Source organism: Suillus bovinus, assembly GCF_016758785.1.
Source record: "Suillus bovinus strain UH-Sbo-P2 chromosome Unknown EDB93scaffold_33, whole genome shotgun sequence".
Classification (NCBI taxonomy): Eukaryota; Fungi; Basidiomycota; class Agaricomycetes; order Boletales; family Suillaceae; genus Suillus; species Suillus bovinus.
This window is the reverse complement of record NW_024542089.1, coordinates 128,073-147,790: the sequence shown is the minus strand read 5'-3', so window position 1 is coordinate 147,790 and position 19,718 is coordinate 128,073. Positions and strand designations below refer to the sequence as shown.

Genomic DNA, 19,718 nt, shown 5'->3' with positions numbered 1-19,718 from the left:
CGTTCTACCGTTTTTTTTTGGGGGGGAAGCTGCCCTACAGCACCAATGCATAGGATTAGCCAGAACCTCACCTCTCACGTGATGCAATTGGTCATCAAGACGGAATGAATTTTTACGTGAACCGCCGGATCATACGTATTAGCCTATTGAATCGCTGATGGCGGTGGATCAAATCTTCATATGAGAACCATATAATCTCATCGTCAGCATCCGTACGCGTATTCAGGCTGTTAATCCACTTCATAGCTCCCCTGATCGCAAAATGTCCTGCCAACAGCCAGCCGATATGCTACCCCCTGATCACTTCCTCCTCCAACCTCGTCAGGATTTCCTAATCGGCGCACAGGAGGGGCACATTGATACCTCCACTCTCGCTGCACACGATTTCGATGTTGATACTCGCACGGGTTTTATGCCCCCAGATCCTCCTTTAAATAGACTCCCAGAGCAATGGGAACTCTGGGAGACAGCACTGGATGCTGCAACGCAGGCAAAGCTACAGCTCGCTGTCAAACCAGGTCTGACAGCTGAGGAGAAAAACTCGTCTGAGTCATGGCGAGAACACGTTCGAAAGGTCAGCACGGGCCTCCGTATTTTTTATCACGCCCTTCTCACACACACACCAGCTGCCTGTCCTTCCCATGTCTGAGCTCACACAGTCCGAGCTCCTACTTCGGCGCGCGCACCATGTTCTCACCTTTATCATGCATTTTTACATTTACACACTCCCCCTGTCTTCTTCCGTGCTCATTCCGGAATCAATTTCTGTACCACTCGTCGCCATATCCAATCACTTACAGTTACCCCCAGTCCTCACGTACTCTGACAATGTCCTCTATAATTGGGACACCATCCGTCCCAGGGTCCGAAACGAGCTTGGATTCGAGGCCCCTGCTATAGACAACCTTCGCAGTCAGAATACGTTCTCTGGTACCACAGACGAGCAAGAATTCTACCTTGCTTCGGCACGCATAGAGCTTCGCGGCGTCGAAGCTCTCGAGCTTATGCGTTTGACTATGGATGAATTGTTTGTTGGTGACAAGATAGCCATCAGGCGCATTACTGCATACCTCTCCAAGCTTGCTTCGATCGTGAACGACCTTGAGACCATCCTGCTCGACGTGCGTAAGGGCTGCGACCCTAACACGTTTTATAACTCTATCCGCCCATGGTTCCGTGGCGCAGACTCTGATCCTGCCAAGAGGAAATGGGTGTTCGAAGGTGTTGAAGAGCAGCCTACCGACCTCTCAGGGCCAAGCGCAGGGCAGAGCGCCCTGATCCATGCTCTAGACGTATTTCTTGGTCTAGACAATTGCAATATGGTCGAAGGTGGTGTTGCACCAGACCAACGGACGCTGTTGAGAAGGATGCAGATCTACATGCCACGTCACCACCGCAGTTTCTTGCGACACCTCAGCACGAACCCCCGTCCTGTGCGGACGTTCGTGATGCAAACAAAGTCGGATGCAAAACTTTTGGACGCATACAATTCTGCAGTGCAGTCGGTGAAGCAGTTTAGGGATGCGCATATCAAAATAGTGGCAATCTATATCATTGCACCTGCCGCTCGTGAAAGGACAGAGACAGATCGAGAAGCTCGGGTCGTTGGGAAGCAAGTGTTGAAGGGCACTGGCGGGACGGACCTAGTACGCTTCCTTAAAGGTGTGAGGGACAAAACTGCCGAGGCGGTCGTGGAGCCTACGCTGTAGATTGCGTTGGAGTTGGGATCCTGGCACAACATGAGCACCGGCGTTCGTGCATTCGTTCAACCTATTGATTATTATTCTGACTCGTCAATCTTTTCTTCTGTATGACGACATGTTCACTTTAATTGCTTTGTATGAACTACGTTCGATTAGCCTCCCTTAGACAAACAACACGATAATAGAAGTTGTTCAATTGTCTCGTCTAAGTTATATGGACTTACTTGAGAGTATCTTCGGTCGGTTTACAGTAGCAAAGCAAAAGCCTTGCTTTCTCACCGTGTTCTACGTCATAGCATCAGCAAGTGAATGCGCCAGGGAAGTGCCTTCAGAGCTTTCGGTACGACTTCCATACCAGACCATACCAATTAGCCGGCCATAAGAGAATAAATTGTCAGGGACTCCGGATCTCTGGCACTGGCACTCTAGAAAAATGATGATACGACGAGCAACGCCATAAACCTGGACTCGGTGCCAGTTTAACTGGAGCAAAGGGGGTGACGTAGTCATCTACTCGACTTGTTCGTAGCATAAAAGCCAGGCGGGTCACAGGCCTATCATAGGCCCTTCTAAAGCCGCTGACCACGGGATCTTGCCGTTAATTGAAGGATTGCGCCTGGAACATCGAATGATTCGAACTCAGGGAATTGTAATTGAACATATTGAAAATTTCGGACTTGTAATGGTCGACATACCTAGTCGGGCAACTCAATCGGTCCCGCACCTCATAGTAAGCATATGTCAGCTACCATTGTAGGATGGATTGTTCGCGGGATAGCACCTAGATATAGAACATCGATACAAAGGAATGGCTCTGGTAAGCTGCTTGCACTGCATGAAAATTGACAAACTTTTGAATCTTAGACTCTGATCCAGATCACAGAACCTATTCGGAGGATACAAAAGGCGCCATGCCGACGTCGATTGATGTCATTCTTAAGTGCCCTCGAGTAGATGATATGGCTGGTGACGATATAAGACGCCCACGAGCAGAGCGCGATCGTCCGATTTCTGGAACCAGAACCGGAGTTCCTCGCAAGAACCTTGAACAGGGTTTCATTTCCGAGTTGGTTGTCTAATAGATTACGAATGGATTGAGAAAAAAACGAAAGGTGGCGCCCAGGATAGCACAGGACCTAGGAATAAGGTTCAAGGAGTAGCCGAAGGCTCATTGCGATATGGTTCACGGAGTGCTGTGAAATCGTTACGAATTTTTGGCAAGAGCTAACCAGTTCAAACACGCAGCAGGATCCATCCGAGCCTCGTGTCCGAGATTGCGGGTAAAATCTCTCCTTTGAAGTTGCTAGATTAGTTGGGCGCAAGTGTTCGATATGATATTTTGGTTGGATGGTCGATCGGATCTCCTGTCAAAGTTGTGAGAAGACGTTCCATGTAATATTTTGCAACGAATCATGCCCCCACCGACTAGCAACAATTAGCAATAACGGCATGTCCAAAAATGTATTATAACAAATAAGTACAAACAGTTATCCTCTCGCTTCATTTCCTTTTTGAGCTAATTGTCTTGCTCACTAGATTATCAGTCATTGATTTCAGTTTCTCATTGCTTTATTGTTATTGGGCATTTAGGAAGCACTGTTTTCGCATATCCGCATCCATTCCTTGACTACAGACACAAAAAGCCTTGCCGGGTCTTACTTTCAGACACTTGAAGACAAAAAGCACCAGACCTACTTTTTGTTCTCCACCAAGATCGCAATAACTTCTTGACACGCTCGCCCAAGATGGACATACACATCAGCTCTTTCAGCTATAAAACACGCCAGAAAATCATGGTCGAGGTTAACCAACAAGTATCCGAGCTATCCACATTACATCCTTATCACGATGGCACCAGCAGCAGCCAACTACTACTCCGCTCCTCCCCATCCACACCAGAAGCAACGTGGCTATCGCATCTGCGATACTTGCGGTGCAGTTGAAAACCCAGCTGCCCAGAAGTTCAGACTCTGTGGTGGTTGTGTAAGTCCCTTCCCTTCCCTTCCACCATCATCCCCCCTGACCACGTCCTTATCTTTCAATAGATGACCACCCAGTATTGTGTAAGTTACTCAGTCTCCACTAGCATGACTTTTGTCTAACTCAAATTATAGTCTCCCGAGTGCCAAAAATCGCATTGGCCTTCCCACAAGACCATCTGTCAGCACACCGCTGCTCAGATGTCAGGTGCAAAACAGCAGGCCATCGGGCCTGCATATCCTGATGAAAATTTGGCGAAGTACCTTCGCAAGTTTACCTCAACACATTCTTCACTTCTCGGATGGGCCGGCTTCCAGGCACTTCAATTAAAGCGTCTGCCTGCCAATATCCGGCAAAGTGCGTTGCTTATCGAGCTGAGCTACAACGCTCACGCCGAATCACTATATCGGTAAGTTCTGGTCACCGGACTTAGAGGGTATAATTTATACTGATTCCGCGTAGTTTCTCAGTAGCAAATACGCATATAGTCTCTCGGACATATGTAACCAGTCATGATCCCCTTGTAGCCGCCGATATCAGCCGGCGAGAAGAACGCTGTCGCCGCAGTGGGGGAATTGGCACACTTGTTATACTTGTACAGTGTGGTGGCATTTCTCAAGTTATGCCTGTGGAAGTCGACCCACCTAGTAAAATTTCATGGGATCCGCGAGACGATTGGGCAGAAGTCCTCCGCCATTTCGTTGAATCTGGCCGAACAGATTTCAAACCTATATCCACGACCGCCAGGGGGTAAGTAATCAACGTTTGATGCATCGGACCGTGAAACTGACCGGATCGTATCTTAGGGTCGTTTATGGCTAATCTGAGATCATCGCCTCCCTGACTTATGATTATCTTTTGGCAACGTGGATCGTTGCATGACCAGCATATTTTCGTTCCTCTGCATCGTGTTCGGACAATTTGTACTATTTGCGTCGCATCCATTACAACCCATCATACCTCACGATTCCATGTTATGTTGTAATTGTACTGCATGTCGATTTAATGATTATCATTCAATACAGTTGAAACTTGAATCCGCTCTCAGAGGTCATGATGTCACTGGAAGTTTATGGAACACCGCCTGATTATGTAAAATTCATAGATGGACTCGAACAATACGTCGACCCTTCCATCCATTCCAATTTACTCAAAGTAACATTGTCCCTGATCAATAATGACTTCTCAGACAAGGGCACACACATCTCCGCCTGCTGACGGATCCCGGACGATTTCTCTACAAGATTCGCAGCCACGATCAGAAGATGAGCCTGGGGCTGTGGGAACTCTCAGATTGCGAGGAGAATCACGCAAAACCCGTCAGCGAGTTGCATGGGATGAAGACGTGATTGACAATGAAGGATGCGGAAAGAAAAAGTCAAAGAGTGAGTGTGATCAGTCTTGAATTCTTGTGGCGGTGTTGACTGGACCACCCCCCTAGTCTGCTGTATATACCACAAGCCTCGACGGTTTGACGAATCATCTGAGGAAGAATCATCTGAGTCAGACTCTGATTCAGACTGTCAGCATAGTGATTGCCCACGTCAGAGAAGGATGCATCATTTAGAAGGAAATGGGCATAGTGACAGACTTACTACACGTGGGGCCCCTAACGGGGGAGTGATTCATGAGGTCGAAGAAGCAGGCTCGAGTGGTAATGCGTATGAGCGCACGCCAAAAAAAAAGTAATTAGGTATGTGGTTGAAGTCATCGAGTATGGAGCGTTGCTCTGACGATGGGCATGTCAAGCCTATCCGTCGGGCTATATATCCTCGGTACTCTACCCATAGATTTGTAGAATATATAATACGCTTATTCGCATACCTTCAGGGAGCATATGTACCGCATACATTTGGATTATGATCATTTTAGAGACGTCTTGCTCCTGTTCGAGTTGTGGAAGTTTCTGACTCCTACTATAATGGAGGCTCCAATTTCTACGACTTGAACTGTGACCTTGACTTGGTACTTCAACCATGTATCATCCTTTCAAAAGGCCAAAACGCTTGCGAGAAACGACAAATCCCTCGTCGTATCGAGCGCGTTCGCCGTCTCCAAGATTAAAACAACGGCATCGTGGTCCGACTCATCCGCCTTCGCCCAACTTTTTACAGTTTGCTGGTTTTGTCGTTGCAATTATCATAACTGGTACTCTCTATATCTCGTTGTCGAAATTAGCGTCGCGACGCACAGGGACTTCACCTACTCCATCATATATCGAAATAGGTTCAACTCGAATACGTTCACTGGCACCGTCACCAAAAGTCATTGACAGAACCGTCCTTCATGTCCTTCATGATATCCACGGACCCGATGATCATCACGATTTATCTCCCTTGACAGTCTCACGACCCCATCTCAAATGGCCCCCGATTGTCACCAGAATTCCTGAGTCTAAAGATGTTTCAGAACTTGAACGTGCAGCCGTTCACGCTCCCAGTATACTGACAGCTTTGGCAGGTGCTGACGCAGCCCGATTCGACGAATCAGTTTGTGGTTCGTTTCCCTGTCGTTTTCTTCTTCCCCTTCACATCGCGGAGCAAGAACCCAAAGCCTATTTCCATCTCCACCAACTAGCTATCCTCGCAAGCAGCCTGAATCGCACTCTCGTTCTCCCGAATGTAGGCAACAATCGTATAGGAGCTTGCTCCAAATGGCCACTCGATTCATATTACGACGTGGATTTGCTCAGAAGCGCCCTCCCTGCTATCAACACTTTGCCTTTCACTGTGTTTGACAATTGGAGTGAAACGCGTTCTATCTTACCTACAAGCAGAACCATCTCTTTCAGTGTCGGGGAACGAGATTCACTACCAGATCCTCTCACTGACGACGATTTCACCATCGATTATGGCCTTGCAGATCACAAAGTTGCTTCCTGTCTGGACTCAAAATTTCCCAGACTTCATCAAAGCTCTTCTATGACTTCCTTCACGTTCTATCGCAACAATCCGATCAAGCAATCGACAAGCTGGCATCTAATCCAGATTCTCTCAGAGGCTGTGGATTCCGTGGAACATTTCTCAGACGAGCTTGCCGCGCTTCGGCTATCTGACGTGTTAGCCATCGAGTGGGATCTCCGCCGCCCAATCTTCCCTGAGCCCAACATAGATCTGCAATACTCTCATGCGCTTGTTGAGCTTGCGGAAAGATTGGCCAGCTTCACAGGACCCTATATTGCGGTGCATTGGCAACTAGAACGCGTCCCGGTAGAAAATCTTGCGTGGTGTGCAGCATCGCTCGTCTCTACTCTTCGTTCAGTGCTCGAAGACGATGACTCGGGGCTTCAGCTGGTCTGGTTAGCTACCGACTATCACACCTTTTCAAAACAGCCAAGTGGCGTGAAGACTAAGAGCGCGAGATCTGGGACTTTCCGAGCTGTTACGCCGGAAATTGAGGAAGCCATGAACATCCTTCAGGACGCATTTCGGACGGGCGGTGATTTAGACGGATATGCCATGACCGAGCTACCATCACAGATAAAGAGGTTAAGAATGTTCGAAGGGAACGTTCAGTTTGAAGAGATTCAGAAGGACTCGGGAGTTTCAGGTATCCTAGATAAGTTAGTGTCGATGCAGTCTCAGGTGTTTGTCAGCGGATCTAGGGCTTGCAGCAAGACGAGGTGCGTTTTCATGACAGCATTTGGTAATATTTGATCGACGACAGACGACAGTTCCTCTTCGAAGCAAATAGTCGAATTCCGAGAAAGCGTCAGGAGGGATAAGGAAATCGCTCTGGACATCCGCAACGTTGTGGAATTATTCGGAGAATGGTAGCGAGCTTAGCTCCTGAAGTTGAAGTAGACAGATGAGAAAGAACGCGAAGGAGAGCATAGTATAGTCATGCATGGAACATGCTCATACAAAATTTTGCGATCACCGAGGGAAGCAAGTTCTAGCACTCTGTCCGAACTCATAGCGCCTCATAAAAACCGACCACCTACTCTCTAGGTGCACCCCGACCAACACCTGCGAATGATGGCCTGTAATCGCCTGGCGCACCACCCTCCTTCTTCCGGTAATCGTCGCGGTCGCCGCGAGGCGCGCGGTAAGCACCGTCGCCACCACCAGGGCGTACAGTTGCTGGGCGTGGGGGGCGAGCAGCCCGCTTGTGAGTCGAAGGGACGATCTCGTTGGGGAGGTGTAGCCTATTGATACATGAGTCCGGGTAGATACGATATGATAAGACTACACACCACTCCCTGAGATATTCAACGCCTTCAGGGGTCAGGACATAGTAATACCACTGCCACGAAAATTGGGTCTTGACAAAGCCCTTGGAGGTCAGGCTCTGCATAGCCTTGATGACCTGGAGGTTAGGAACATCGAGCTCTTCATGCTTCGGCGCGTTGTAATCTTTCTTGGCGACCAGAACACCCTCTGAGATCAATCGATAATGAGCTCTGGAAAGCCATCGCAAGGCCTGTATGCCAATGACCCACCCTTGAAGAGGTTCTCGTAGATGGTGCGCCTGTTTTGTTTGGTGATAATCATGCTGGGCTAATTGAATAAAATGCGGAAGCTGGGTGAGAGTTAAAATAGGTTGGACAGTGCTCATAGGAATCAAACGTACTGCGATGATGATTTCGCACTTGTCCGGCTGAGGAAGACTGGAGTCAGTCATGTCATCCAATTGGGAGGTAGCTCATCCAGCCATGGGGAGTTTCTGACACTCTTCTTTGCATCCCAACATACCCCAAACAGCATGAACAGTACTCACAAGGATTTGACGGGCAGGAAGGGCCTTGAAATGAGTCTTGACGTCGAGCTGGACAGCGTACGCGTGCCTTTCGGACTAGGTTTCAACGAGCAACGGCGGAGTATGAATATTTCCAAAAAAGGAACTCTACCCAAGGCGAACGTTTGCACTTTACGAGAAGTAAACCTGTAAAGACTTCCTTAGATCTATCTGATTCTAAGGCCTGAGGGATCACAGAAACTGATACGATTTGTTTTCAAGGTAAGGCAATATCATATAATATGCCATGCTCAGCTACATTGATACAAAACAAAGGCAAAAGGTGGTAAAAACACACAGAATCGCACCGACACTAGTATTGTTTACAGGCTTGATGCATAAGACTCTTCCAACAATCATGACGGCTGAATGACGAGACTTGCAACCATGGTCCGTAGGAATTTTACAGCTCAGGCCCCCCTTTCGAGCACGCGGATCATCCTCTCGATGTCGTCTCCGGAAATTGGATTCCTTGCCCGACTAAACCACTCGTTCAGGCTGAGGTCGCTCATTGTAGTAGGAGATTGTCTGGTCGAAGGCAGCTTCCCCATATCCGCGTTGATGTGTCTCGCCTCTAATATGATATCTTCCTTATTCCTTGCGCAAAGGGATTCGTAGTAAGAGTTGTACTGCCCCTGGACAGTCCTGAAATTCTCATTAATACTTTGTCAACCATTTTTGATAGGAAATCCTCGTACTTTGTTTGCTCTTTATCGCGCATTTCAACGGCCCGTTTTGCAAATTCGGAAGACACTGGCCCTTGACTGTGATAAGCAGCTCCAGCTGCGCTTGGGAAAACAGTTGGCATATCGTCCCGTGATAACGTTGTGTTTGTTTTACGGTTCAGAAGGAGCGGTGTCTGTTGAGTACCCTGACGACAACCCTTGACCTGCGCATCGAGACTAGAACCCTCGAAAATTTGACTCATTGCAGGCTCTCGCGCGCGGTTTACTTCGGCAGCCCATCTGGCCACTTTGGATGTGACACGCTGGGGAGCTGGACTGAAAATATCTTCCGAAATGGGCATGCGTAGTGTCGTTGTACCTGAAGGCTGGTGCAACGAGGCCCCGTGGGCTGCTGACGTTCCCAGATACACTTTCGGCGCGGAGATATGCATATCTACAAACCTTCGCTCCGCAGCAGCCTCAGCTGCCCAATCAGGGACGGGCCCGTGTGTTGAAGGACCTCTGTGAGTTTTTATGTGATTGGAACCCGAAACGGTCATCCGAGGGGGAACGTTTCGATGAGTCGCGTAGGCTCTGGCAGAGTGCAAGGACCGCGGTCTATAGGCCTTCAATGCAATGTGATCAGGTAGATCAGTCATGTACTTCCTTGAATGGCCCGGGGTAGGGTTTGGGAGGTTCACATTCAAAGCGTGGTCGCCTTGTTCCAGGCCTGGTCCAACGAGTCGCAGAGGCGGGTCATACTTCATTAACGTACTTTTCAGAACTAAGCCTTGGGGTGTAAAAGACCCCGCATGATGATTCAAGAAGTTCTCGCTAAGAAGCACGTGTGGCGGTCTTCCTGACTGGGGCATTGCGGAGCCGGACTCGATAGTTTCCCCGATACAATGATTCTGAATCGATTCTGATGACTGTGCCGAAGGAGCGTGGATAGATGCGGACAAGAGCCGGTGGAAAGGTGCGTTCGTTCCCAATTTTAGAAAATCCCACATCTCACTGTTCGTCTCCTGACCTTCAAGATTGGAATTAGATGCAGAATAAAGTTTGTCATCTGACGCTATTTTAGTAGGGCCTTCCTTCATACTTGGAGGGCATCCCTTGGTGTTCTGAGATGTCGACGGTTGATCGTCGTGTGCAGACAGCTGTACGGAGGAAAATTCGCCATGTATCGAAGCCTCGGGCATCGTCATAAACAAAACATCCTCCTTAATGTGCGTCTTCTGTGGAGCCGAAGAGGGGATGAAGGCTAACTCTTTCGTTTCCATAATCGCCTCGGGCATGAACATTTCATTACCTGGTGCCAAGCACATCTTGTTAGGGCTGTTGTCTTCGCGTTGATCGCTGTTCTCTTGACGATGAACAGTTGAATTGTCAAACCGCCTTTCATTCTCGCCATGGATAATCAATGAAGGCTCAGAGGCCGCGCTGTGACTAGGTGTCAAAGAATCCGCCTGAATGACCCCATGAAGCTTTATGCTGTCCGCAGCTGGATCGCTAGGGGATTCATCCACTGATGACTTAGTCCCTGGACAATGACTAGGACCTTTCAGTTCAGGGACATCAATCACGACACACGGATTGACAACATCCCGATTATTATGGAAACCCTTCTGTTTCATAGCTCCAAGCTCGGCGCTGCCGGGAATAGTTTTTTTGTAGACGGCTCCTTCCGAGTACATCGGCTGCTCGTCAGGAGCTCTTTCTTTTGGCGTCAGTCGGGTAATAGGATACCCTGTTTTGCAAGGAATTGAGGCTGTCGCCGTTGCTTCATCATCCCCGGAAGGCACTAATGGCGAATAGGCTTCTGGACCCTCGATTTTAACTACCACTGGGCCTCCAGAATCCCGTGAACAGGTGGCGTAAATCTCAGGTTTCCCGGTGATCGCGTCAGGCACGGTATCGTCAGGAGCGTCTAGCCTGATTTTGAGGTCTGAACAATCGGTATGCACTTCCTGTCCGCCCAGTAAGGCGTGTCGTTCGATAACCAAAAGCTCGTCTTCACCACTGATCTGGCCACAAGATGTATGGAGCAAGGGTTTATCGATCTGCAACTCGTCGATAATGCCGTCTTCAAGACAATCTTCGGAACTTGGGCTTGCATCCCCCAGATGCGGCTCGAGTCCAGTAGTTCCATCACTGATTTCCTCCAGCAGTGCGGCAATATCGACGCTCTCACATGCGCTCGTCTCATCGTTTTCAGCAGGCGTGATGGTAATGATCGGAATTTGTGTTTTTGTGGCCGGTTTCCTCTGCACGACATAGTGGATCGCCTCGATACCCATTGAGATCCAACAGAGGCATGCAGCGAGCAAGGAATAAAACCGGTTAAGCATGAAGAGCGGCCACCTCCGTGCAGTCACCACGAAAATAGTGGTGTAATGAACAGCGATAGACGATATGTGAGTAACCTTGCTGAAGCACGCTGCTAGGATCTTGACAAGGCGCGCTGTACCAGTGCGGAGACAGTAACCGAGCTTGGAGATTACTTCTTTCGTGATGGACCATGACCAACGGAGGGCAGGCATGGGAAATGCCACGACACACCGAGCGACTGCGGCACCTGGCTCTATCATCTGAAATATCCCTCTCATAAGGCTCGCCACACCAGGGTTGATAAGCAGTGCATCACAAACTACAACCTCCGAAGACCGTTCGAATGGTGCAGCGACGAGCATCGCGAGGACCTGTGCAGAAGATATCACCGGGGTATGTCAGTTTAAGGCGATCGGCTTCGGGGGTATAGGACTCACCGATAGTATGAGGTATGCTGCACTCAAAGTGAGGGCATAACGGGTGAAAAGCAGGACAGGACAGAAGGTGATTATGCGCGGGGAGAAAGGGGCGAGTGCTTTGTGCTGCTTCTCGCCAGGCGCGGGTTCCTGCTGGCGCACCCAGGAAGGGAATATTACGTTGCGCATGCGCTTCTGTGATGGGTGGAGTGCGCCTGGGGGTGGATTGTGAAACCAGAAAGCGTGGCTAGGTTCCGCCAGCGGATCAAGAACCCAAGGTGTCGAGGTTGGAGATAGTAGTGTTAACGTTGTAGTAGCTTTATCGTATGAAGAGATAGGAGAAGATGTGGCTATTGATGTTGAAAATGATGGCTGAAAGTGAGCCAAACCCTCTGGAAGTATGCCATTTTTCGAGTGTAAATGAGGAGAACTAGGTCCGAGAAGTAGATATGGCTGAAGATATGGGAGGGTGTACAAAGCCTGCGTCACGCGTATGTTGAAAATGCGAAGCAGCGTGTCCAGAAGAAATGCCCAAGCAGTGACTTGGATCTCTGGAGGAATCATTTTGAGCGCCAATAGGATCTATTTGAGTGTTGGTACAAATATGTTGATAAAGAGAGGTAAAATGGAGTGAGAAAGATGATGAAATGGCTCGAGAGGGAGATGTTCAACTGATTGTGCTAATTCCAAGTCGACGTGACGACAGCACGTGACTGAAAATCAATGCTAAACTGGCAATTGCAACTTACTTACTTTCTGCCGGTTGGATTGCAACGTTCTGCCGCACATTTTTCATCCTGTTTGTACTCGGCTTTCAAACTCGCCCTGATGCACGACAGCATATATTTACCCTTTTATCTTCTTGTTGTCGCAAACCATGAAGTCATTCTTCAGAACTATTGCTGCAAGCTTCAAAACCTGCCATAACGCAATGGCTGCTAGCGGTCACGGTATCTTCGCCCTTTGATATCATTCTATGGTGGATATGCAATCCCTTGGCCAACTGCTCCAACAGGCTTGCGGTGAATCATGTGGCTGAACGTGGAACATTCCATCCCTTCTCATTGGCTTAGTATCAATATCGCTGTCTTGGCCTTTGTGGTTGGGGTTTGGTTCACTTGTTGTGAACGAGTTTCATACGCTTAACGAAGTTTGCTCCACTCTCGTCCCTCAGGGTCCTGGCTATGAGAATGTTTCGCTTGTAAACCAGGTTTGCACAAAAGCTGGATCGCAGCTTCCCATTGATAGCAACATCTAGGCTGGATTGACGTTTGACTTTTGATCGAGTCATCTTTGGAGGGTGGGCCGGTCCTGCTATGTGAATAGCTGATGACACCACCCCAGAACTCTATGTCAGGATTCATCAGCCTTCAGCGGAGCTCTTCCAGGTCTTTGACAGATTACTCCTCCTCGGCAAGGGTGGACGGACTGTTTACTTCGGCAACATTAGCGAGAATTCATCGACCATCCTGAACTATGGTGTCCCATGCTGCGACCCTGGCGCCAATCCGTAAGTAAGGTGGAGTCGTGCCAGGTATGGTGCTTACCAATGCATTCAATTGCGGAATATATACTTGACGTGATTGGTGCAGGGGCAGCTGCGGCCTCCACAACTGATTGGTATCATGTCTGGAAAAGTTCATGAGAGGCAATGCAACTTCAGGTTCAGATCGAAAAGATGCACGAACATGGTCGTACTTGCCCACAACAGCAGCAGCCCAGCGTCCAGTATTCCGTCTTCGCTACCTCATGGTCGCACCAGTTCATTACCTTCCATACAGCGTACGAAACCCGTGAATGTTCTAGTAGGATGTATCACTGGACCGCTCTCGTCGTGTCACAACTTGCTGCTGAGTTTCTTTGGAACATGCCAAGGGCGGCGATGTTCTTTCTCTGCTGTTATTGGACTGTCAGATTTTTCACGGGCCGACTGGCAGACTACATATTCCTCGTGCTCCCTGTCGCCGTCCTGTTGTTTTATACCATGCTTGGACATGGCATCGCGTCCATGGCACTGACCACTTCAGTTGTAGCCCTGTACTTTACAACTTTCCTTATATTCCTCTTGATCTTGTGAGATGCTCGATTTGAATGACGTTGCATCATACTAACAGCACACCAGTGACGGCGTAATCGAGTCATTCATGGAGCTTAATTGATGGAAATGGATATATAAGGTCTCTCCTCTCGTATACATCATCGAAGGTCTCATTGGTCAAGGTCCGTGAATGATATCTCACTGGATAATCAATACATCTTCGTGGCTATTGGCGGGGAAGCCATTCACTGCTACTACACGGAATTAGTCTCCGTCAACCCACCGAAGGGTTTGACGTGCGACAAGTACATAGGTCCCTTCATGCAATTTGCCGACCGCTAGCTTGCCAGCCCCGAAGCCGCAGAAGGCAGCCAGTTGTACTGTCCCTATGCAACTACGGACCAGTACATGTTCTCAAATTTCAACATCTCATATGGAACCTTGGCATTATTTTCGGATTCGTCGTTTAATGTGCGTCACTGCCGGATGTTGCTTGGATCTCGTGCCCACATAGCATCTTAAGATTATCACTGTTGTCTGATTCACATATTTCGTGTGCATTCACACTGTCAGTGTGTTTGCTTCTCTCAGGCAGAAGTTAATTGTGGCAAGTAGATTAATGTGATACCTCGTGGATGCACTCACCACGGGGTGCCGTTTGCAGCCTACTGTATTTATAAATCAATACAATGTACGACCCTTCTAAGACCCGGAACCGTGATACTTTACAAAGGAACAGACCGTGATGAGTAGTCGTTTCTAGCCAACAAAACCCTCGAGGCTCTGCTTTTTAAAGTCAGAGAATACTTCGCAACATCCTATCAACCGCCCCGAACGTGCTCACTGTCCACAAAGATATCTGCACGGACAAAATTGTTGTAGATCTCGTTGGACGTAAGAAGCGTGTCTGTACTGTTCGGTGTCGCTTCGGGGTGGAGGAAAGCAGAGAGTGGCTAAACATAGTCAGCGATGCCGTAGGATGACAGTCGTGCAGATGAGAATGTTGAAGGCACCCAGAAAAAACAAACAAAAGACAAAGAAGTGACGTACCTCGTGAAACTCGAGGAATGCTGCAGCTGAAGGGAGATTCAGTAAAAATACATGAGAGGGTCTGGGACGTACAGCCATTGATATACCCGTCGTCCTTCATTCCCGAATTGCCGTGAATCTTCTTTCGAAACTGCTTGTTCGGATGGTTGTTCGTGTAGAACATAAGGCCAGCCTCTGTGCGTCACATATTCGACATCACACGAGTAAGCGCAAGTTGAAGGGCAAACACACGGTTCGAATCAAAATCGACCTTCAACCCCGATTTCTCGCTTTTCAACTGGACCACCGGTTCATTCGTGCTCTCAAATATCTCTTTTACCATATTTAGTTCCTCTCCTGCAGTATCAAATTCTTTTGCAGATATACGGTGTGGCGAAATTTGTTCGCATGGGCGAGGAGCAAGAAGATAGTAGTGGTCATACCCATAGTTTGGATATCCCTCTTTGATTAGTTTGTCGTCGTGTTCGTGCACTGTGCCGCCGACTGGGCAGTATTTTCCGGAGGGGAGACCATTTGGAAGGAGCTCAGCAATGTGGCTCGCCTAGGATGTGCGTGCTCTTAGCCCCAAGGAATAGAGTAACAGAGGTACGACTCCTGGCGCACCTTGATATTTAGCTTGTGATTCTTCACTGAAAGCTTATCATTCCCATTTTCACCCTCCTGCAAGCTTGCATCGAGGTTGAATCCCCAGTGCTAAATTGGATCAGCACTTATCTTCTTCAAGATCATTCAGACACATACTTGTGTCAAATTAATGGGAGTGACACCCTCATTTGTTAACCTTGCCCTGTACAAGATCACTATGCTTCCCACCTTTCCTTTCTCACTTTGTGCAGGAGGGAGCAGCGCAACGAGCGTCTCGAGGTACAACTCCCCTGGATAACCTTGATCTCCGTCTTTTGATGTGTATGCATAGATAGCTGCATTATCAGATGACTCAGAGGAGCTCTGGATAGTGCGGATCTCAGCAGGTGTGAAGAGCTTGGCATTTTCGAGGGGCAAGCACTGCCAAACTGCAAAATCAAACCCCAGGAGACCGCCGTGCAAAGAAACTTCAGGAGACTCTGGCGAGATGGCGGGTTAGACAGAGGTACATGTTTGAGGAGTGGAAGAAGGGCAAGATTCGAGACCAAGACCAGAATAGAGCACGAAGAAATCGATCGACAGCCTTGATATCATGGAACCCACCATTGCTAACGGGCTTTGTCAAGCTCTCGAATCCATCCTTCTTGACTATATGTTCCCCAACCCGCACGCGGTTGGCATACCGTCCGATGATGGTGTTTGTGTATTTGAATGTCTCATAGTCTTTGGGATCTTCAGGACCGATGAGGATATCGTGTGTCTAATTTCGTTTCGATTAATGAATAGTCGTGAAGGGAAAGTATTATAAAAGGCGGGGGATGATTTTGATGAAATATGTCATATTCGCAACGAGTAGTATTTGGTCAGTAATTATAGTCACAGAGGAGATGCAGCACAAACCTTTCCCTCTACTTGCACAATGATCCTATGGATGGTCACGCCATGCGGGAGGACCTGTACATTCATGAGTCAATATCATTAGTCTTCACTCGAGATTCATTCCGGCATAAACTGTCCTTTACAATACACAAACTCGGGGTCGTATACCCAGACTGCTAGTACTATAGTGAAGTCGAACAACCAGAACACTCACCTCAACAGCAAGCGGCGGGGTTATTGCCGATGAGAGAGATAACCACTTGCCCTGATATCGCTTTTCCATTATGTCCCGTGTTGCTTGCTTTCCGCCCTTTGTAGTGGGTATTTACGGTCCAAGGCTCGTGAGAATTGTGCGTCGAGCAGTGGTATTATAATAGTTTGGATGGTTTTATGAATTTGAAAAACATACAAACCTACGACAAATCCCGTCGTATCATCACCTGACAATGGATGTGCTGTCTCCACAGGAAACACGTCAGGTCTGTTATCTGAACGCACGAGCGAAGTCATCTCATTTTACTCTGCAAAGAAGAGGCTAGCATAATACACTTGAAGTTCCTGTGCTTCAACAAAACTAATAGTAAGTACAGTCAGTCCAGCGTCGCATCCTCTCCCAAACCTCTCACCAACACCCGAGTGGTGCCCTCGTGTACTCTGGTCAAGTAGACATCCTGACTGGCTTTCCAGTCTGATGGTCATTCCGTCAACTTGAACACTGTCCGAGGAACATCAGCACGCCGAATAACTCTCAGAATCAAAACCAAAAAATTACCACACGCGCCCATCCCCGGCTCTGTCGCAAACACACAGCTTGCGAGGTCCTCCTCGCTCATACTCTCATATGGCGCATATTTCTTCTTCACATGCATGATGAACGCCTCAACATCGTCTCGGTGTATGAGAGAGACGGTGCAACCACCCCAGCCAGCGCCTTCAAGCGCATCAAATCAGAGGGAAACAAGTTGTATGAAACAGAACGTACCAGTCATACGACTCCCATATATTCTCCCCTTTCCCCGTCCTGTCTCCAATTCCTTGAAGCTCCGCGCAACACAGACGAGTTCGTTCACTTTCGGATGGGAGCATTCGAATTGCCTGTCACAACTGTCGTGTGAGTCATTCATAAGTTTACCGAGGGTCTGGAGTTTGGATTCTTCGTTGCCTGGTGAGTAAAAGGTTGATGGGCAATATGTCGATCAGCATCGTCGAGTGCAGATAGTGTTATTTAATCGTCACAAAACACCCAAGGCCCAAGGGAAAAAAACTGCACCTCCTTCAACTAAGCAGACCTCCCTGAACTGTAGCACTCTGAGCGCCTCTTCAAAAACGTGTCGAGCACGTAGATACAGCTCAAAGTTAGTTGTTTCCACTGATGGATGTTTAAATAGAAAAAGATGTCAGGACGAGCATGGGAGTTTAGCAAGTTAGAGTGATGAATAAAATGGCACCATAAGAAAGCTTACCGTCCACCCCCGAAAAATACGACTCCTTAAATTCTGCCTCGTTCATCCCACTCTTCTGAATCATCTCATCTAAGGAAATATCTGTTCTATCACCAAAATTTGGCAACAAATAGTCCATAGTATTTCCCAACATGTTCACCAACCCTTTCTGAAGCTGCACAAGATCTTCCGACTGCGCATCTTGCTCATCTTGATAGAAGCCGCTCTTCCGACCAAGGACTTCACGTAGGGTCACAAGACGCCGCTTCGTGTTGTCACCATCTGCGGAGTCGACTTGGAGATTAAGATGATGAGAGAGAAGGCGGGCGGCTGCAAGAGTCTCCACAACGCGGAGGTTGTATTGATGTTTAGCGTTTTCTGCTTTGTTGGAGACCACTAGGCTGTCACCGATATTAAATCTGTCAGGAAGTTTTGGACAGTTATGAACTGGCTATATGTACCTATTAGCACAGACTAACACGGCATCGCGCGGAAGTACGATTGGTTCCGCATGAAGGGAAGGCACGAAAGAAACATATAGCGCGCTGCCAGGAAGAGCGATCACGGAAGCTGATTGGTCCATCCTGCAAGGAAAGTGAACAGTTAGCTACGTGGAAAACACTACATATCGAGAGCTAAATTTAAACACAAAGTTGCCACAAAAAAGGACCAGGTAAAGCGACACTCACCCTCCACTATTCACTCCGACTCGTCTCTCATTCTCCACTGCCATATTTACCAGCTCACCCTTGGTTGGGGCCTTTTCCCCGTCAAAAATATCGTTGGCCGCCAAAAATGCCAGCGTACTGGAGACGACCATGGCTGCACTGCTTGAGAGACCAGAGCCAGGGGGAACATTTCCAGTGACGAGAATGTCAACAGGAACAGGGACGGGGGATATGGACGATGGAGAGAAGAAGTGATTTAGAACACCCTATACCGACAATTAGGATACGGACATCCATGGAGAATTGAAGTGAAGGCGAGGAACGCCCCAAACTAGAGAATGAATAGGACAGGGGCAAAGACACATACATAATATCCTGCCTTGACATAACTCTCCCACCGTAACTCGCTTTTATCGATATCCAAGTGCCAGGGAGCGACGCGCACAGCGTCAAGGGGAACATCATCGCCAAGCGTGTGACTGCGAGTCGGCCAGAAGACCTGGCGTGCGTAACGAGTGTGAAGGTTCTCAGCTACGACAGAGCCCGGCGCATGGCCCTCAGGATGCGCAGCAGCGGTAGACGCTGACCGCGGAGCACAAGCAATGAGAATATCATGTTCTATAGCGGCTGGAAAAACGCCGAAGTCGGCGTAATCTATGTGTTCACCTGCCGTCAGTTAGCATTGCATACCGCGGACAATTAATGAAATCATAGTACCAATGAGGCTGTGTTATACGGTGAATGATGAACGCCAGTGGGAAAAGGAGGGAGTGTGAACGTACTTGACTCGGCCTGGGGCTCGGGTGACATAGGTAGGTTTATGCCCGAACTTGGACTCAAACTCTCTGACAAGGTCATCCCAGCGTTCTCTACTCAGAGAAATTAGATATTAGTGCCGACCTAGAGTCCAGACTCACGCATGTCTGGCTGCTGTCGCAAGACTGCCATATACTTCATTCAGGGTGGTAAAGATGGGGATTGGTGCATCAGCTGCTGGAAGAACTGTCATCCTTGTAAGTATGAAATGAACTGCCCCAGCCCTGCCGAGCCTCGGTGCAGAGCAAGGGCGGCCCGGGTGAATTATTGATGCGTACTTGCGTTTGTTTGCCTTTGTTATATGGAACAGTATGGCGATGGTCACGTAGATATTGTACGATATGGAGCTGTAGTCGAGCCCCAAACTGATCCACCCTCAACGAAAACATGATTACTCTCCTGATCAAT

General features: G+C 48.4%; 9 protein-coding genes across 9 annotated transcripts; 5 read left to right on the top strand and 4 right to left on the bottom strand.

Moving 5' to 3' along the window:
* The first annotated feature begins 143 nt into the window (after positions 1-143).
* Positions 144-1,813, top strand: EDB93DRAFT_485144 (Indoleamine 2,3-dioxygenase). Its single transcript, XM_041456521.1, has 2 exons — positions 144-574; positions 627-1,813. Exons 1-2 carry the CDS (start codon positions 263-265, stop codon positions 1,707-1,709), a joined length of 1,395 nt encoding a protein of 464 aa, XP_041307019.1. The 5' UTR covers positions 144-262; the 3' UTR covers positions 1,710-1,813.
* A 1,301-nt stretch (positions 1,814-3,114) lies between these two features.
* On the top strand, positions 3,115-4,727 carry EDB93DRAFT_1149745 (uncharacterized protein). The gene is made up of 5 exons (XM_041449642.1): positions 3,115-3,180; positions 3,240-3,686; positions 3,749-3,766; positions 3,818-4,092; positions 4,146-4,727. The coding sequence occupies exons 2-5, from the start codon at positions 3,552-3,554 to the stop codon at positions 4,435-4,437; spliced, it is 720 nt and encodes a 239-aa protein (XP_041307018.1). The 5' UTR covers positions 3,115-3,180; positions 3,240-3,551; the 3' UTR covers positions 4,438-4,727.
* Positions 4,728-4,860: 133 nt separating this feature from the next.
* Positions 4,861-5,372, top strand: EDB93DRAFT_1086658 (phosphatase inhibitor-domain-containing protein; the record flags this gene model as incomplete). The annotated part of the gene is made up of 2 exons (XM_041445985.1): positions 4,861-5,068; positions 5,125-5,372. 2 exons carry the CDS (start codon positions 4,861-4,863, stop codon positions 5,370-5,372), a joined length of 456 nt encoding a protein of 151 aa, XP_041307017.1.
* Positions 5,373-5,659: 287 nt separating this feature from the next.
* On the top strand, positions 5,660-7,459 carry EDB93DRAFT_1251076 (uncharacterized protein; the record flags this gene model as incomplete). The annotated part of the gene is made up of 2 exons (XM_041453110.1): positions 5,660-7,305; positions 7,357-7,459. The coding sequence occupies 2 exons, from the start codon at positions 5,660-5,662 to the stop codon at positions 7,457-7,459; spliced, it is 1,749 nt and encodes a 582-aa protein (XP_041307016.1).
* A 21-nt stretch (positions 7,460-7,480) lies between these two features.
* On the bottom strand, positions 7,481-8,542 carry EDB93DRAFT_484836 (Plectin/S10 domain-containing protein). Its single transcript, XM_041456519.1, has 4 exons — positions 8,256-8,542; positions 8,125-8,177; positions 7,879-8,062; positions 7,481-7,830 (listed from the first exon to the last, which is right to left on the bottom strand). The coding sequence occupies exons 2-4, from the start codon at positions 8,174-8,176 to the stop codon at positions 7,623-7,625; spliced, it is 444 nt and encodes a 147-aa protein (XP_041307015.1). The 5' UTR covers position 8,177; positions 8,256-8,542; the 3' UTR covers positions 7,481-7,622.
* Positions 8,543-8,830: 288 nt separating this feature from the next.
* EDB93DRAFT_1286229 (uncharacterized protein) lies at positions 8,831-12,992 on the bottom strand (the record flags this gene model as incomplete). Its single annotated transcript, XM_041454506.1, has 4 exons — positions 12,586-12,992; positions 11,854-12,414; positions 9,119-11,787; positions 8,831-9,065 (listed from the first exon to the last, which is right to left on the bottom strand). Exons 1-4 carry the CDS (start codon positions 12,619-12,621, stop codon positions 8,831-8,833), a joined length of 3,501 nt encoding a protein of 1,166 aa, XP_041307014.1. The 5' UTR covers positions 12,622-12,992.
* Positions 12,993-13,340: 348 nt separating this feature from the next.
* Positions 13,341-14,125, top strand: EDB93DRAFT_484649 (uncharacterized protein). Its single transcript, XM_041456518.1, has 2 exons — positions 13,341-13,905; positions 13,955-14,125. Exons 1-2 carry the CDS (start codon positions 13,484-13,486, stop codon positions 13,989-13,991), a joined length of 459 nt encoding a protein of 152 aa, XP_041307013.1. The 5' UTR covers positions 13,341-13,483; the 3' UTR covers positions 13,992-14,125.
* Positions 14,126-14,691: 566 nt separating this feature from the next.
* On the bottom strand, positions 14,692-16,471 carry EDB93DRAFT_1086653 (galactose mutarotase-like domain-containing protein; the record flags this gene model as incomplete). Its single annotated transcript, XM_041445984.1, has 8 exons — positions 14,692-14,823; positions 14,921-14,946; positions 14,993-15,092; positions 15,150-15,461; positions 15,524-15,613; positions 15,662-15,984; positions 16,109-16,265; positions 16,406-16,471. 8 exons carry the CDS (start codon positions 16,469-16,471, stop codon positions 14,692-14,694), a joined length of 1,206 nt encoding a protein of 401 aa, XP_041307012.1.
* Positions 16,472-16,868: 397 nt separating this feature from the next.
* Positions 16,869-19,597, bottom strand: EDB93DRAFT_1149703 (ribosomal protein S5 domain 2-type protein). The gene is made up of 11 exons (XM_041449641.1): positions 19,412-19,597; positions 19,277-19,363; positions 19,212-19,219; positions 18,862-19,160; positions 18,516-18,760; positions 18,288-18,410; positions 17,848-18,227; positions 17,655-17,753; positions 17,367-17,546; positions 17,157-17,315; positions 16,869-17,099 (listed from the first exon to the last, which is right to left on the bottom strand). Exons 1-11 carry the CDS (start codon positions 19,501-19,503, stop codon positions 17,080-17,082), a joined length of 1,692 nt encoding a protein of 563 aa, XP_041307011.1. The 5' UTR covers positions 19,504-19,597; the 3' UTR covers positions 16,869-17,079.
* Between the last annotated feature and the right edge of the window lie 121 nt (positions 19,598-19,718).

Coding starts and splice junctions, on each gene's coding strand:
- EDB93DRAFT_1149703 (XM_041449641.1), bottom strand. CDS start 19,503: ATGACAGTTCTTCCAGCAGCTGATGCACCAATCCCCATCTTTACCACC. Junction 18,228..18,287: donor GTGTTAGTCTGTGCTAATAG/GTACATATAGCC, acceptor TATCGGTGACAG/CCTAGTGGTCTCCAACAAAG. Junction 17,316..17,366: donor ATATGGGAGTCGTATGACTG/GTACGTTCTGTT, acceptor ATGCGCTTGAAG/GCGCTGGCTGGGGTGGTTGC.
- EDB93DRAFT_1149745 (XM_041449642.1), top strand. CDS start 3,552: ATGGCACCAGCAGCAGCCAACTACTACTCCGCTCCTCCCCATCCACAC. Junction 4,093..4,145: donor CACGCCGAATCACTATATCG/GTAAGTTCTGGT, acceptor GATTCCGCGTAG/TTTCTCAGTAGCAAATACGC.
- EDB93DRAFT_485144 (XM_041456521.1), top strand. CDS start 263: ATGTCCTGCCAACAGCCAGCCGATATGCTACCCCCTGATCACTTCCTC. Junction 575..626: donor GGCGAGAACACGTTCGAAAG/GTCAGCACGGGC, acceptor CACACACACCAG/CTGCCTGTCCTTCCCATGTC.
- EDB93DRAFT_484649 (XM_041456518.1), top strand. CDS start 13,484: ATGCAACTTCAGGTTCAGATCGAAAAGATGCACGAACATGGTCGTACT. Junction 13,906..13,954: donor CTTATATTCCTCTTGATCTT/GTGAGATGCTCG, acceptor ACAGCACACCAG/TGACGGCGTAATCGAGTCAT.
- EDB93DRAFT_484836 (XM_041456519.1), bottom strand. CDS start 8,176: ATGATTATCACCAAACAAAACAGGCGCACCATCTACGAGAACCTCTTC. Junction 8,063..8,124: donor CTACGAGAACCTCTTCAAGG/GTGGGTCATTGG, acceptor GATTGATCTCAG/AGGGTGTTCTGGTCGCCAAG. Junction 7,831..7,878: donor GTTGAATATCTCAGGGAGTG/GTGTGTAGTCTT, acceptor ATGTATCAATAG/GCTACACCTCCCCAACGAGA.